Here is an 18,005-nt window from a genome sequence, read left to right as displayed (position 1 = left end):
TGACTAAAAACCACCCCGTTCCTACTCCTGCTTTTCGAGCCGGAGCCCCGGTAACCTGCTAGGCAGTCCGCAGCTCTGGGTCATACATATACCCAATGTTTTAATACATGAAAGTTATACGTACCTAAAAGAAATGATTACAAGAGAAATTTAAAATGTATGACTTTTAAATATTAATGCGACGAATTTACATAAAAACAATAAGTAGAGTACCTACATTGCCAAAATAATGAAATAAAAGTAGTAATTACTACTTGCTATTGCAGAGTGCACTTGCAGAGTGGGTGAAACCACGCGGAATATCTAGTTTTGAAATAATAAATACTTTCCGCTTACATCTATCATCGTATGATGTATAATGTATCCAAGGGCAATGACTTACGGAAAATTATGAATTGCAATAAAAATGCGTCGGACAACCGGACACGTTGATTAATGAGCATTACACGAGCTAATTGAGAAATTAATAATAGTGCTAACTGCGTGATTGTACTTGAACTGGTAGGAATCGAAAGTTGTTCAATCATCCGTGAATTAAGTCATCCATCACATACACAGTACGATTCAATTTGCGTAATTAACACTTTTCGCTTTATAGCATCCCATAATTTCGATTAATCCAGTAATTTGTATCGTTGCAGTAGTTGACTTTTTTTGAGGGGAAAAATCATCCAATGACTTCTCTCGCCTTGGGCGAGGCGAGAGGGAGTGTCAGACTCTTACTAACTAAAAACCACCCCGTTCCTTCTCCTGCTTTTCGAGCCGGAGCCCCGGTAAACCCGCTAGGTAGTCCGCAGCTCCGGATCAGGCATCAGCCCTACTGGGCCCGTTGCAATAGTTGGTACCACCGTAAGTAAAACAGTAATTTATTGTATATGCTCAAAGTCCACGGGCGAGTGAGCCCATGTTTGGGTGCCCTTATGATATCGATGACGACAAATTATCCTAAAGTTGCTGCCAAGTTTTGAACGCATGCTGTACACGGAAAAAGGAATTGATTATTTGGACTTTTGTTGTTATCTTCAAAAAATTGGGAAGTTTTTATTTTTTGCTTAGGCACGTTAGGTAGCCCGGGCGGGACCCCCGTATAATATTGATACGGCAGATACAGCTCTAGCAACTGCGACTTAAGCTCATTCAAATTCAATAACTAGAATTACTGCCACACTCAGAATCATTTAATGGTTACTTAACCCAGTCCTTAGAAATTGTTTTCGATACAAAATCGTTACTAAGTAATCATTAAATGTCTCTGAATGCGGCATTAAGCTAGATATTGTCTTATGACTGTTAAGTGATGTGTCTGCTTACATCAGATACTAGCACTAGGTTAAGTCATTCAATTTTACAGGTAAAATGATGAGTAACGGTGATTCGTGCTTCGGTATAATCTTTATTTGATAAATCAATAATATACATGGCTAGGTGTTTACGTCATATTTCCGCTAAATATGTCACTATGCACCTGTGTATAGCTTGTCAATGATAACGAAGTATAACTGTGTTAATTTTGATTAACCTTTTTCCTAAACTTTAACTTAAATGTAAAATTATTTAACTGCATTATCCTCGGCTAATGTTAATTTCTGCCCAACTCTACCGTTCGCGAATGAGGTTTTGTGTTTCAAACATTCCAATAATTTATTTAACTCCACCACGAAGGACATCGCCAAATATATTTCATTCCATCGAAATGAAATAAACAGTTTATTCACAATTTCATTTGCGTAGATCGCAGAGTAAATCTTGTGTGGAACAGAAATAGTTCGGCGGCGCTAAGAAAAAGGGTTTATAGGTATGTTATGTCTCGGCCAGCAGCTCGTTAACGTGTAAACAGTCCCATCATAAACATTCAGTCGAAAATAATTGTGAATCGATTTAATTCAGATAAGTGGGGCCACTCGATCGTGTACTCGCGTTTAAGAGTAATGTCAATCAATCGATTCCATTTGTTTATACTCGGACTCTGGGCACATCACTAGTTTGTTGATTCAATAAACATATTCGTTTTAAAATTTCAAGAAAATTTTTGCGCTACAATAATTTCTTTTGAACTATTTGTGGTTGCTAGGCTGCTTTACTCACTACTTCACTAGTCACTACTGTGCCTAAGAATCTTCCAAAACTTAATGCCTATGTGATTGTGACTAAGTATAGCGTCTAAGGACTGACTAGTATTGGGAACGGGAACCATTTCTACTTCTTCATACGTATTTTCTGTAACCTGTTCTACTTCGAACCGATATAAAGCAAAACCGTACTGAAAATCGATTGTTTAGTTCTCAGCTGCATACCTAATTGCTGAAACCCAGGCATTTAGGATTGGCTACGTGACTGGGAGAACCGTATATCAACACAAATCCGCAATCCGTACATAGCTTCACTACTCACTAGTATTTTGCTAAGAATCCCCATATATTTCACGTATAATATAGACTATTTAAAAGATAGAACATGCAAATTCTGCATGTTATACCGTACATTTTGTTTTTGTGTACGATGAATGGCTACAGTGAGTGATTTAACAATCTACACTCGGCTGCAAGAAAAGTAATGCACCTATGAAATATTTAGGCAATTGCTAACAAAATACTTTTGTTCAATGTTATCGGAATAGGATCTTTGAGAGGAAAATCCCGATTTCCCTTTCGACCGTAGATAATAGCAATAACAATTTTGATTTCATTAATTTATTAGGTTTACGTTTATTCAATCGAATTCGATGTAAATTGAAAACAAGAACTATTGAATTAGTCAACGCTACTAAAAATGTCTGGAAAATTTTCAGTATCTACATATTATTAAATCCGGTACCGATACCTGTAATGCATTTTCTTTACGTAAATGTTTACTAACACACCTCCTCACATTCCAGGTAACCTGGTAACGACAGTGGCGCTGCTGATGCACCCGAAGTTGCGCGGCCATGTGACCACGATGTTCGTCCTCTCGCTCTGTGTGTCGGACCTCCTCTTCTGTTCCATCAACCTGCCGCTCACCGCCAACCGGTACATCAAGCAGAACTGGAGCCTCGGCCCCAGTCTCTGCCAGATGTTCGCCTTCGTCTTCTACGGCAATGAGGCAGTCTCCCTCCTCTCTATGGTCGCTATTACTATAAATAGGTGAGTCTTTCTTATTCATTCACTTGTTTTTGTTTACTTTGCTACGGATTCTTCATAGAACTCGCCAAATTACTATGTTTTTGAACGTTGTTGTCTTGGGATTGCCCCGTAGATGTTAGAGTGTAAACTGTAAACAAGTTTATTGTTATCTTGAACCAGAGATTTAATAATAATTAGTGGAAAGGTGAAACTTTGATTTAAATTTAAATATAAGTAAGTTTTAAACTTAACCGTTAAATCTGTGACGTAGGTAGGTAAGTTTTCTGTTTCTGTAGAATAAAGAAAGTCAGCAAAGGCATTTTGTGATACCATAACAAAAAACGTGTATAAACGATACGAAGCACTAAGTACATTACACTTAGTACTTCGCTGTACATTTATGAACACAAGAAACAAGAAAAGATTTATGTGGCGCTTTCAACAAACGAAAGGCCTGTACCTAGTGATCCGTAGAAATTTTATGACGTGTGAAAACTAGTGAGAGAAATGTAACCACTGGAAAAACACTAGCTTCTAGTGTTTTATTGTTTCACTAGAGTATGTACGTCAAGTAGACGGCCACTGATATTTCCCGAAAACTTTTTCTACGTGGGCATCGTAAAAAATACATTTAGTGGTGGCGTGAAACAGATTATAAATGTCGACGGGTTATTTATCACGCCATCCCACCACTCAGCCGAGTACAGTTGTAAAACAAACCTCTACTGACGCCAAGGAAAAAATAATCTTCATTCACGCCGCTATTTATAGGAGCCGGCTACAAGTGATAGCTCGCTCGATATTGACCTACTGCACAACCATGGATAAAAGAAAGAGACTGGATTGGCCTTGTGGGCGGGCCACGCGTGCCGAGGGTGCGAGCCGGCGTACTGCGCGCTGTCATAACGCTCAAATGTCCATACTTACCGGCTAGCAATCGCTGTCATGTTTTGACAGCGTACGTATCTCCGCAAAAATATTATATTATGCCGTCTTGCGCTATTATAACGTGTCGGAAAAGAAACCAGGTGTGTAGCATAGCACGAGAAGGAATTTCTTTTCACCGGTAAGTCCAAAAACATAAAAATACGTGTGATATTTGTAATTATAACATTAGTATTATGAAATTTATAGACAAAAACGATATAATCGCAAGCAGACTAATAGTAATACATTGCTTGCGATAGATGAGTACAATCTTGCACTACGTGAGCAATCGCGCAATGTATGACGTCCATTGCGAGAGTCCCGAGTACCGAAACAAAAGCTCATTTCCACAAAATCTATGACATCGATAGTGTTGGGCAAATTTGTAATCAATATCGATTGTTACTATGATACAGTCTATTATAATCAATAGCACACTTTATAATTTAAATAATAAGTATTATTTATTACGACTAATTAGTAATATAGATTTTGAGTGAGCTTTATGTTTTTATAGAATGTGACATATGATTTATTTTAATATTATGTTTTAGGTTTCCAACAGATCCAGGTGTAACAAAATTGTGGATTGACACAACTGGTAGAATTAATTTTTTTTTTTCAAGTTCCACCACACAGATTAGAAACTGCGTATATTTTTATCTCCACCATATTTATACAGACATTGGTCATAAAAACTAAGCTTATATAATAATTAATAGTATAATAAATTATGTAGCAAGTTACACGACCAGGTTTAAAACAATTGAAATGACAAGTGGTGGGATTCAGGAACCCAAACTAGGAAAACCTGTACTATGGGCTCCTGGATTCCTACTAAATGTAGCATATTTCGTTCGCAACATTTCGATGTTGATAATTACATAATAACAAAGTCAGGGAAAAGAAACTTAAAATTAGGCGTTTATCCGCACAATATCGCAATGTGTAATTCAGTAAGTAAACTGATTTTATTTTAGAAAATTTTAAATTAGTCTCTTTAAATCAGTTTTTTTGTCTAAAAATGGCGATATTTAAAATATCATCTTTCGTAAATTTAAAAAATGAAATAATATAACCATGTTATTTCAATGTGTTCTGTACTTTATACAGATTATTGTAAATGTGAGAGCCCTGTAATTAGCTAAATTAGACTAGTAGAATGCATTTGTGTCAGCTTAGAGTTGTCATGCTCACTCAAAGGTCTCACTGGCGGTGGCCCGGGCATTGGATCGTTCGATTCCCTGCAACATGGTTGAGTTGGGCGGTGCTGGTGTACGTGTCATGTTGGTGAACGAGCGCTGTCAACTGGGACTGGTCAGCTCCAGACTGTATTAATTTTGTTGTTCTTAAGGTTTTTTTCTATCGCTTTGACTGAATATTAGTTTTACATTGTTCTCACATAGTTCAAGCAATCGATGCAAAGAAAAGCAATGTTATCAAGAATTGTATTGTGAATCTAATTGAAAAAGATCTAACGAACAGATCTTCGATCTTCTCCATAGGAATCTACACTTTGGAACGAGCAAATAGCTTCACTAGAGGGCTGACCGACAGACAGACGTTATTAATATTATTATATTTGCTTTGACGTTCAAAAGTGCCTATGATTTATTTATTTTTTACTGATTTTTAACTTATTGAGTAATAAAATTGGTTTTAAAATTCAGTTATGTATTTTTTATACAATTTCACAATATTCAACAATAATTGTAAAACAAAAACAAGATTACTTAAATTTTATCGATATTAACAATCGACCTTTGTCTCGCCCTAGCATACATGAGTTTTTATGCGTGTTAGAGTGTACGTCAAATGCAGTCATTGCGTTTGTGTGACAACCAATAGCAAATTCGAGATTTAAATGTGTGTTATTTATTTGTGGGGGTAATCCGCTCAGACATTGGTCTCTTGCTTGTAGTGAAATTAAAGGGTGGGAGAAACGGCGACACGCGTTCTGATACAAATCAGGAACTATTTCATTTCTACTCTCTTTATATGTTCTGTGTGCACAACACACGTGAACTAATTAAATTGTTCTCAAATCCTCTTTTTGTTTATTGTTCAACTATCCTTGACGGTCTTTCTAAAACACAAAAGTGAGTTTAAGATGTTTTTTCTCGTAATCTATCATTTTCATTCTAGTGCTAAATTCAATGCATTTCGCTATCGCTCGAACAAAATGGGATGACGTAGTTAGTCTAGCAGCGTAGCGATATAGACTAGAGCAGACTAGACAGGCGGCTAGCGGTGAACTCAAAACGTCACTTTCGTTTTGATAAAGAACATAAATAAGACAATTATTTCTCAGAACTATAAAACAATACATTCGAGACAGCTTAGGCACACAATATCCCATTGTAGTAATTTTGAAAGCAATATATTCGGTTCGTCGACCCGTCAGATTAAACATTACCATAATCCTGGTGCATTAATATTAATGTGCGGTAACCAATTTAAAGTGTCCTTAAGTGTACGTGCGCGATGCATAGACACAGTGTGCACCTTCGTCGAGTCCGACATTAAATTAATTTTATTACTTGTATATTGTAAAGGCAAGTATGCTTTCGTAGACAAATTACAAGCTATGAATGTGTTTGGAATTATGTTTTCCTTTACGCATGAAGACACATTACAACAAGGATAACTTAAGAAATTACGTTTATCACTCAAAAACTGATGTAATCCATATTCCAGATGACAATTGAATTAAAAATAACGTTGTCTGTTTTCCTTATCTGTGCAAGATGTAGTCAAGATACAGTAAATATGAAGTGTTGATTCCTATCTAAAGATCTGATGCACTGATGTCTAGACTTAGACTTGTTGTGTCACCTGAACACATAATGAATTAGGATTATATTTTGTGAATGGATTACGTATCTACTACTAGTAAATATCTTTACAAGAAGGTAAAAACTGAGAAATCAAGATGTTCCAATACCTTTTTAAGGGGGGAAAATCATCCAATAATTTCGAAAGAGAGTGTCATTCTCTTACTGGCTAAAAGCCACCCCGTTCCTACTCCTGCTTTTCGATTCGGAGCCCCCGTAGACCAGCTAGGTAGACCGCAGCTCATGCTTCAGTACCTCGGTTTTTATGAGTACCTAACAGAAATGCAAGCAATGTTTTGTTTTAATTTAAGTAGAATCTGTGCATGAATAATTTTATTTCAGAATCTTTACAGTAACACCTATTTTCCTTTAACGCATATCCATTTAAAATCTGGTGCACGACCCTCAAAATAAACAACAAAGGCGTCAATTTATTTGGGCACTATTTAACAGTAAATTACAGCGAGCGATGCATAATCCCTGCTACGCCAATAGGGCACGAGCAGGGGTGTTAACTTCCTATTAACAATAATATGGGGACACAGTTTAATAACACTGGGTGTTAACTGTTAATGTGCTTCACAATAGAACATGTGATAAAAGAAAGTTTTGTTAAACTTTATGGTCCTTCTATTGTTCGGCTCATAGAATCATAACTGTAGTTTGGGCATTGGTGTAAGTATTTTGAGAATGATGTATTTTGGTCTATCGGGATGTATTTTTTAGATCTCATATTATTTTTATGTTCTTTCATTGCATAAGATTATTTTATTGTTTGATTAGATTCTTTCTCAAGGATTATTCGGTGTTTATAGCAAAATTCTTGAGGAAGGCCGCTTAGAAACATTAAAAGAACACTTGGGAGCAACGATGTGGAAGTGCTAGTAAAAATATAAATGATGCCTAACCTTCGATTCGATAGAAAAGCAAACAGGATTTACTAGATCCATTCAATAGCAATATTTCAATGTATCAGACAAATGTAATAATTTAAAATAATCATTGTAATGTTTGCTCTATCGTTACTTGCGAGCAAGTCTGCGAGTCTCTATTATAGATACAGGTCGTTACCAAAAATATGATGTTATTTTCTTGTAATAAATAGTTTTATGGTCAATAAAAGTTATACGTGACGCCGTGCGAGGAAGGTTGCTCTTGAATCAGCCACGCTTACAACTTGCTTCGGTAAATAATATAGTCATCATCTTATATTAAATCCTTTCATATCTTTGGTTAAGGTCAGAATAGTATTTATTTTGATTAAATTGTTAGTTCTTTCTGCATAAGACGTACGTATTACGTTAATTCGGTGTTTTGGATTGGACATGCTGTAGATACAGACCTATTCTGACTTACCATCACTCAATATCAACAAACACATAGATTATAAAGTCACAAAAAAAGTAATAATGACCAAACGATTAGAAAATATTTAAGCCATTGATGCGTTGAAATTAAAATAGTTGAGACGGAATGTAATAGAAACTTGAGATAACTTATAATTATTGTGAGCTGAGTGATTAGTAAAACTCTGTAGTTAGCTAACTGGGTACCGCTGTACATAATATGATACAATATACATCATTCATGGGAATTGCTATGAAGATAGGAGATTAATAGTCTTGGTCTCGTCATTTGAGCTCGGAAAAGTGGTGAAAATGGCTTATAAGTACAATATAAAATATTTATTAAAAAGTTCTCATTTTTAAAATCGTTACTATAATAATTAAAGGGTTATTTTGGAATAGCAAATACACTATAGACCAACTGCAGGGAAGGTCTTAGGATTTAATATTCGGAATATTAAATCCGTGTAATCCGTGAGTGTAGACACAATATTTATACGCACTGTATAATTTTTCTTATATCCTTTACAGTTTAAGGAGTAAATCTAGAATATGTCTGGTGTCTGTAGGTATAGGTTCGTAACCAAACCCCATTAGAAATAGCAACACCGCATTACGCTATGTTATGTCTGAAATTAAGATTAGCGAGCGCCATTTTATTGCTCTACCCGCCTCAGACGTCAATCGGAACGTGATTAATATTATTGAATGTTGTTTGTTAACAAATAGTCTGCCTAATATTGCCCACTATATCACTATTACATTAACCTTTTTTTTTAGCGGGAAAAGTCATCGAATGATTACTCCAGCCAAAAAAAAGATTTTCCCCGGTCAACAAAAAATAAAAGGTACCACTTAGGTCTTACTAGACAGATATTTTTTGATGTGGATCGAATGTATGTGGAAAATAATTCTTATATAAACCTAGGCTTTTTCTCCTACCATAGTAATTTATCCTGTACCGTATAAGTGAGGTGTAAAAACAACTACTTAGGGACTTGTTTTTCAATACTTACAGTTACAATGTACAACATAAAGTTTGTTTGCAAACACACAATTTTGGAAGAACATCTGTTTATACGCGTGCAGACGTAATTACAAGTAAATGTTTAATTTGCAACAATAAACAAACTCAGTTATAATTACATTTAGCTTAATTAATGAGTCTGTAAAATTAAATGCTGGCATATTTTAACACTTTACTTTTAGCAGTTTGATAACGTCAGTAATATGCACCTTGAAATTATTAATATGCCTACATAGATACGTACATACTTAACTTGGAACTTTACTAAAACTGTAAGTACGAGTAGCAAACAGGAAAATAATTAGGAATGTATTAGGTACTAAATTATTGATAAGCCAAATAAACAATAAACATAGCGTCCAAACAATCCTTCCTTATGCCTACTTAAAATCGAATATTAAAATACGAAATAATTGCCAATTATAACTCGCGATCAGCAATAATTCGCTCTATAGTATACATATAAGTGATATTTTCGTATAATAATTATCGCGAGACATTGAAATATATCTCATGCAACCTGCTCGTGTATATCCTCAGTGTGACTTGAAACTAGAAGAGTTTTCCTCAAATATTTCACGTGATTAATCAGTTTATTTGTTTTACTCTAAAGAAAGATGAGATAAAGTTATATTTTAAGTTTTAACCATTAATAAAACCATTATTCCAGAATTAATGTACGTATGATGTGTATTTTCAAAGTAGTGTTCTGGCACAAAATGGTGCTTATGATTATCCCAATATCCTGTGCTTTGGAGAAACTCTAACATCAACAGATTGAATAGTTGAGAGCTAGGCTAGATGGTGATGCAGTAAATCATAGAAAATTACCAATTTACCTGATGTTAAACAACGCAGATGAAGTTATTTATAAAGCCAATAAGTAAATACATAAAATGTGGAGGTGTGGCTTTATGGAATCCGTTACGTAACTATAGAACAGATATTAGTGTCGAGTGTTTGTGAATAAGACTGCTAAGGTTTTCAGGCGTCGCGTCTTTTTTTTGACGGGGGGAAATCATCCAGTTACTTCTCCCGCCTTGGGTGACACGAGATGAAATGTCACTCTTACTGACTAAACACCACCCCGTTCCTATTCCTGCTTTTCGAGCCGGAACTCCAGTAAACCGCTAGGCAGTCCGCAGGAAAAACATTTTATTCGGTTCAGAATTGTAAATTCTCTAAATGGTGTGAGATTGAGTAAAAACCTTTTAGACACATTTGATCTGAAACTTGTTTTGATCGATTCAACTACTCCGTAAGAAAACGTTACTTAAGCAGTAATTAACTCCATCCGCCATTAATTGCGACCATCTCACTCTCGCGCCGGAAACTATGTTATAAGCAGATGGACGACTCTTTCCGCCTTCAAACTAACATAATCCAGACTATTCAGACTTTCTTTGCATGTTTATCCACAATGATTGACTTACAATACAAGCACCTACTATGTTAGCGGGTTTACCGGGGCTCCGGCTCGATAAGCAGGAGTAGGAACGGGGTGGTTTTTAGAAGCGTGGCGGGAGAAGCCATTGGATGATTTTCCCCAATTAAAAAAAACCCACTATGTCGTTATGTTTCCAATAATTATAAATTTTACATATATCTCCTAGTGACTGTTCCATTGCTGCGTAAAGGCAGAAGAGTCATGCGTCAAAATAATGAAATCAGCATTGATCACCTCAGTCACGCTTTGTTTATTTACCTGAAAGGAAAAAAATATGTATTTAAAAGGAAATATTTATTTTTCTGTCAATGAAATACTGAGGTACCTATCTATACTGTACTCAGTACTGGGCAGGGTACTACCTACGTGTAGGCGGGCACTGATACCTTCCTGACGCAGCCACGTGCGTCATCCGACCTACATTGGATTCATAACACTCGCACGCACAATTTTAAAGTTCCATTTATTATCTGACCACATGTAAGAGATGAAAAGTCTTAACCTTAGACCGCCGTGTGTGGTGTGAGTTACAAGCGGTAGCGATTTCTGTTAAGCATTCGAAAAAATGTATCTCTTTTGAGAATATCGATAGTCGATAGCTAACAATAGAAAGTGAGCTAAGCATACAAATTTGTGTCTGAAGTGTTAATAACAAGCAGAATTATTCGACCAGGATTCCTTACGATAAGTAGTTAAAAATCCTGGGTATTATGACCTTATTCAAAAACAAACATTCACGCACGCTTTTTTAAAAGAAAATGTAAACAAATTACCTAGAGACAGTCACGATAAATAAGTATATCATCACATCTTACGTAGCTACCTGCAGCCGAACCCTATAGCCCCTATATCAATATCCAACACCATTAAACTTTACTATGAAAACAAAACATGAATATTTGCTGAGCGCCCCGTCACAACACGGATCACTTGCATCTGGCGTCACAGATCCAATCCATCGGCCATTACATCTGTGTGTGCATCTGTCCTGCACGCTGGGCGCAGGGCCCGAGCCAAACAAAAATAAACCCATTCACGTTGGGTCAGTAGCCGGCTCACAAAGGGCCCACTGTGCACAATGAACGCTTGTGCCTAACCCACTTCATTTTTGTTTATTAGACTTCAGTAAAGGCTTTATAAACAACCTTTTCATGTGTACTCACTGGTTCAAGTAATTGTGTGAATTGTATCACTAATTATCCTGTTACAACATGTAAGAGAAGTTTAGGCTCCAATAGGCTCGTCAATACTTTGTTACTTTTCTACCAGTTAATTGAATACGACTACGGCAGACGTGTTACAGCGGAACTACATTTAGAACGGCCTTCCGTGTCAAAAGTTCAAAAGGATCACATGAAAGTAAACTTGATGTAGTCTCGAATGTGAATAGAGATACAGTCACTGATGTAATTATGATTTTTTAAATTGAAAGGCTATCGTAATCTGTATGAAGTTTCAAGGGCGAGGAATCAAAGGAGTTCAAACGAGCCGCTGTGGCTCCCGCGCCATCCTTCACCATTTAATGGTTTATCAATCCATGGTACCATAAACACTATAATAACAAGTTAAGCCACAAATTGTTATCTAATCCAAGCCGTGCTGGTAAACAAACTGCTTTCCCACGACAGATAACCAGAGTGCTGTGAAGTGGTGATTACATTATGAAAGCGAAAAGTAAATGTTATCAACTTAAGTGGAGACACTTTGTTACGTCGCGTCGCGGGCATGCTGATTGTGGTGTCCCGCGTCGAGCTAAAAGGGTTGTAACTTGTATTTGTTACTCATTCGTATTTCAATTAAAGATCACTAGAATATTATTTCTCAGGGTGCGATTTAATGAGAATTAGGACAGTATTAAACATCGATAATTTTCTGTTGTTTTGTGTTGTTTCAATGTAGCCTGTGAATATCTTGGCATTGGCAAATATGGTTTCCATCATCGTACGTCGTTGTCCCACATGTGTACAGGCAAAAGAATAAAGAATCCTACGTAAATATCTTAAAGAAGATAAATCATGAACTTACAGATACACAAGAAATTCATTTACCTTTCCTTTGTTACCTCTCCGTTTATTTACTCGCAAAATTCACTAAAATCGGAACGCTCCAAATGTTTTGTTAAAATCCACGTGTGGAAAGGTTACTTTTACTTCCTCTTGTAGTTTGTTTACCTTTTTATATCTAAAAATAGTTGAACCGTGTTCGTAAATATAACCTAGATTAGTTTGCCGGTGTACTGTGTAAACTGTGTTACATTTGAATATTCCTACAGTACAGGCAGCGGATCAACCTGCTCCAATCTTTCTTTATTACATTTTCAGCTGTATTGTGTTGTAATAAAGTCTAAAGTGATGCTTGTTCTGTTTCAGATACACTTTGATCGCGTACTACGACATGTACTCGCAAATATACACGACCACTAAGATCTGGGTACAGCTGCTGCTCATATGGCTCGTGTCTTTCGGATTGATGGTGAGTTTTAATTGTCTATAACTCTCTTAAGATTAATAGGGATTTCAATTTCTCGTACGTTGTTAATATCTTAAATCTTAGCTAAGAGGTCCAGGAAAATATTTGTTCAATACAAAAAAAAATCTATGCAACACACGCTCAATAATGCAGGCTATGCTAAGTAGGTTGGTAGCCGTGTTTTCAAAACCAAGAATTACTCTTCGCCAGACCAATAATTGGCTTCCAATAAAAAAGAAAACAAGTACAAAATGTGTAAGCAGCTCTTGTTCAATAAGCATTACATCGTCGAGCGCATGTAATGAGGTTTTATCTTAAAATTACAAGCGATTCTACTCTCATTATGCTCTCAAACGAGCAAATACACAGGAATATTGTAACAAATGGTTCCTATCAATCATTAGCGGGCGTTTAAACAGAATTTCTGGGTATTTTTATAACAAAAACAATTGCATCACATTAGAATCAAAACAGAAATCTGTCCATCAGTCGACGCCAGCTTTCATCAACTTTTCGCTTGAGGTTTGTTACATTGGAACATTTCTATAAAGCAAAGAGGAAACGACATCCTTAGTATTACTTGAATTTTACGTTCAAAAATTCAAAATTATAAAAAATCAATATTATTCTCTTGTAGAGACTTAAGTCAAGACAGGCTTTCAGACTTCTTCTAGGTAATTCATAACTTCAACGTAGGCAGGTTTGGAAGAGGTTTGGTTTAGCTACGTAGATACGATGTTATGTCAAAGCGTTACCGTTACATCTCCATAATTGGCAATACTAACTAGTGTAAATAGACACACACATTGATTGAAACCACAAACGCAACGCGTGAAACTAACAGAATATCTGTTAAAAGTTCAAAGTAATAAAAAGCCAAGGGATCCGGAACAAAAACTACAAACATTTTATTACATTACTACAATAACAAAATGAAATTATTACCGGAATCTAAAAAGATAATAATTTATCCGTTTCGTGGAACACACACAACGCTACGATTGAGGTACAGATGCAGGGATACAACAAAATGATAATCGTCTTTATTGCCTAAAAAATAAGGCTTCGTCTCGCACTGCAACTGTTTAGTGTAATGTTGCCAGCCAAATAAATAAACTTTGAGAGCAACGATAGAAAGCTAGATTAGTTCGTTGCACTTCCACATCGTTGATTGTCCTGAATTAGTTTATCCTCTGTTGCGTGTTACGTGGTGCTAATTAATAGTTCGGGTGATGGGACTACTGGAATGTGCTCCAAAAATGATAAAAGTATTGTGAAATAAGAGAGTTACAATTACAACTTACGGACTTCAATGGAGCATGCGTGGAAGTGTGCATAACTGCACGGTTATCATTGGATAACAATATTTTTATGTTGCTGTTTCATTACAAAGAATTTAGTCCGACACCAAAAGTATCACGCCATTCGCATATCGCTACTTTCTTATAACTTAGACCACAGAAAAACACCTTCAGATTTTGCTAGAACAAATCCGACAAATCGGATTGAGTGATCCTTTTACACCAACAGCTGAACTCAACTCAGAACTACAATTCACAACGTGTACATAACTAGGTCTACTGCACTCTATAAACGCATTTCCTCTACACATAACCCCAATTAACAGAACAATAAAAACAAAATTTCAAAAGTCATAATCATTCATCTCAAATTGAACCATTTAAAATTGAAAATGATTACATGCATCACTTAAATGAAGCTAGTAGATAATTTGGAAACAACTCGTGAAGCGGCAGTTTTGTCCAATCACAATGAGTTTGGAACACCACTGAATGCAAGTGTTACCCGACTATAAATTAACACCCTTCTGAATAATTCAACACGTTATAAGAACCCGCATACAATGAAATGTTCAACTTGTTTTTATTTTGTTTGGGCAATTTTGGAACCAATGGGTCTATTACGATTGATAATGAACCCATACTTTCTTAAAACAAGCAAAGATAAAAACAATATAGGTATGACAATAAATTCGTCTTTGTATAATTTTACTACTGTGAGACGTAATAAATTAAGAAAAAATTCCGTTTAAACAATTAAGTATTTACTAAAAACCGAATTTATCCACAGGTACCACCTCTCCTCGGCGTTTGGGGTCAACTAGGGCTGGACCCCAGCACGTTTTCGTGCACGATCCTCCCGAAAGAGGGCAGGTCTCCGAAGAAGTGTCTGTTCGTGGTCGGCTTCGCTCTCCCGTGCGTGGTGATCATCGTGTCGTACTCGTGCATCTACTGGCGGGTGCGGCAGAGCAAGCGCAAGCTGGAGGGACGCAGGTGTGTATGTGGGTGAGAATCGACACGTCACTACTTGTGACTAATCAGGTGGTGGGTTACGGGACTTAGTTGTAGTTTTGTTGCGCTCTACACTTGTTTCTTTTCATTAAATTAATCCCTTAATTATAAACTGGGAGCGAAAAGGGAGCCGCTATTTTGACTGATGGCCAGTGGAGATGGAGCACTCCTCTTTTTACTCGAATGAGAGACAGGCATGACACATATCCCCATACGTAAATTTTCGTTTTTTTAAGAATTTGGATAAGAGACACCGACAAGTCGATAATAAAGTGTAGAGTGCAACTGGTTGTAATGGCCAATATGTGTTTTTACAGCAAAATATTGAGACTTTTTATTTATTTGAATATTTTATGTCCTCAGCAAACTGTCCGGCCAAACTGCCAAAGAGAAAGAAGAGGACTCCCGGCTGACGACGCTGATGCTGACCATCTTCCTGTGCTTCCTGGCGTGCTTCCTGCCGCTGATGATCATGAACGTGGCGGACGACGGCATCACGTACCCCTGGCTGCACATCATCGCCTCCATCCTCGCCTGGGCGTCCAGCGTCATCAACCCACTCATCTACGCAGCCACCAACCGCCAGTACCGCGCAGCTTACGCCAATTTACTAAAATTTTGCAAAAACAGCACCGTCAAGAAGCGCACGACGTGGGGCAGCCGGACCATGGCCAACTCCTCCAACTCACCGCACTACGCAGACAAACGAAACCACATGAAGGATAAACCCGCCGACTTATGAATCAACCAGTGACATCTGCCGGACACTGGCGGAAACTGCGTTTTAGATTTCAAATCAACCTGTCAATGTTGCCCAGTAAAAAATCGAAAAATCATTGTGAATCGATGTTCGTTCAGAATAATTAATCTATCAGCTATTTCTATTAAGAAAGGAAACTTTGAAACTGATGTTCTATGCGTTGATTTAGGGGTTAAATAATTTATACAGCGACATTTATTTGCATTAATTGTCCGCTAGGTACTTAATGTTAACCCGATGCTGCATTTACATTTTTTATGAATCTCATTAACAGTGCGCCTACATACGAGTTGATTGCAATAAAAATATAAAGCTGTTCTAGAAACCGGGTCCTCTTACCAAATTTTTATATACTACATAATAATAAGCAAATACACAAGTCTACGTTTCATAAGACGCTACGACGTGTACACGATTGACACCTTCTACATAATATTTTTGTAAATATTAATTATAAACAATTGTACATACTATAAAACCAATGGCGACTACTTTACTAGCTTGTAATGATGCTTACCATTTAACTTAACCAAAGTAAAATATTACCTTTATTTTATTAATATAATGTTTTGTACGATAAGAGAGTAGATATAAATAATATTATTTAATAATAAGAATGCATTCCTTTAGGTAATAATTTGTGTTAATTTTGTACGTTCAGTTCTGTAAGATTGGGTCCAGGCGCTAAATGATTGATTGTAATTTGAATTTGGTTTGTCTGCATCCGCCTCAAGTTTACTTGACAATTATTTGATGCGATCATTCATTTATTATCTTTAACATGATTTGGGAAATGTCAAATTATCATTTGAAGCACATGATCGAGCTTATTAAAAAAAAATAACATTAAAGAGGATCTGTTCCATTATTTTTATTACCTAAGTAGATACCTGTAATTAGAAAATATTTAAGTCCAGCAACAGTACCAACTACTTATTACAGAAGTAACAGCGATCCTGCCAAATAATTGTCATGTTTTGTAGTAGCAAAATATTATAATTATAATAGTTCTTTTGAAGACTGATACGTAAAAGTCAATTAGGATAAATAGCCCCTCAAACATAGTTAACGTTGGAGTTACATTTATATTGACGTTGTTATGTCTTTATATACATTCTCGATTTGCAAAGTTACTATTTATTGAACCAGAACAATTTGGAAGAATATCTAATTTATGAAAAATCATGGAAAGTTTTTGCTTAAATAATTTATTGTATTGTAATTAGCATAGATTTGTTATAATAAGTGAACCAAAGGTAAAATAAATAAATGTATTTATATAAAATGTTTTGTTTTACCTTCCCGCTACCATGATTGGATCCCGTATCGACGCAAAACAACTGATGAGAATAAACTATCTATACCTATCTAATAAATGTGCCATTCGGCACCAGTTCGACACAATATGTAGTAACGGGAGAAAGAAAGAACTTAGAAAATATTTTTTCAAATAATCAAAATATCTCAAAAGCCAAAAAATAAAAAAATAATAATGGTCCTAGCCAAAAAATATCCGAATTTTCTAACCCCTATAGGTAACTACAACTTAGAAAAATATTTTCTATTTGATGGATTGGGGTCATAATGTGAAGTGGGCTCACAAAAGCCCCTGAACCTCAGAAGGCAATTAACGCAACTTAATAAATATATCGTGCTAGCCGTGCCTGTAAAGCTAGATGCAATGTTTGATTATGAAACTGTAACAACTTATACAATATTTATTAATAGCAGGAAAAGAGGTAAGTAGGTAGTAAACTTAATTTTAAATTCCCATGTAAAACA

The 18,005-nt window shown here is 36.1% G+C and overlaps 1 protein-coding gene and 1 long non-coding RNA gene across 5 annotated transcripts in view; both read left to right on the top strand.

The window, feature by feature from the left end:
• Nucleotides 1-17,508, top strand: part of LOC118272459 (protein trapped in endoderm-1) — a 68,650-nt gene extending 51,142 nt beyond the window's left edge. For 3 of the 4 annotated variants that reach the window (XM_050693439.1, XM_035588988.2, XM_050693440.1), the window contains 4 exons: nt 2,876-3,122; nt 13,052-13,154; nt 15,243-15,457; nt 15,827-17,508. In XM_050693439.1, coding sequence (XP_050549396.1) covers nt 2,876-3,122; nt 13,052-13,154; nt 15,243-15,457; nt 15,827-16,205 — 944 coding nt within the window. In that variant the 3' untranslated portion in view covers nt 16,206-17,508. The remainder of the gene's footprint in view (nt 1-2,875; nt 3,123-13,051; nt 13,155-15,242; nt 15,458-15,826) is intronic. The other variant, XM_035588990.2, reaches the window with a different exon arrangement.
• On the top strand, nt 3,135-5,697 carry LOC126910665 (uncharacterized). Its single transcript, XR_007705289.1, has 2 exons — nt 3,135-4,167; nt 4,583-5,697. It is a non-coding gene; the product is annotated as an uncharacterized LOC126910665 (long non-coding RNA).
• Nucleotides 17,509-18,005: the final 497 nt, after the last annotated feature.

The sequence above is a fragment of the Spodoptera frugiperda genome, chromosome 4 (genome assembly GCF_023101765.2).
Source record: "Spodoptera frugiperda isolate SF20-4 chromosome 4, AGI-APGP_CSIRO_Sfru_2.0, whole genome shotgun sequence".
NCBI classification, from domain to species: Eukaryota; Metazoa; Arthropoda; class Insecta; order Lepidoptera; family Noctuidae; genus Spodoptera; species Spodoptera frugiperda.
Note: the sequence above shows the minus strand (reverse complement) of the source record. Positions and strands in the feature narration are given on the sequence as shown.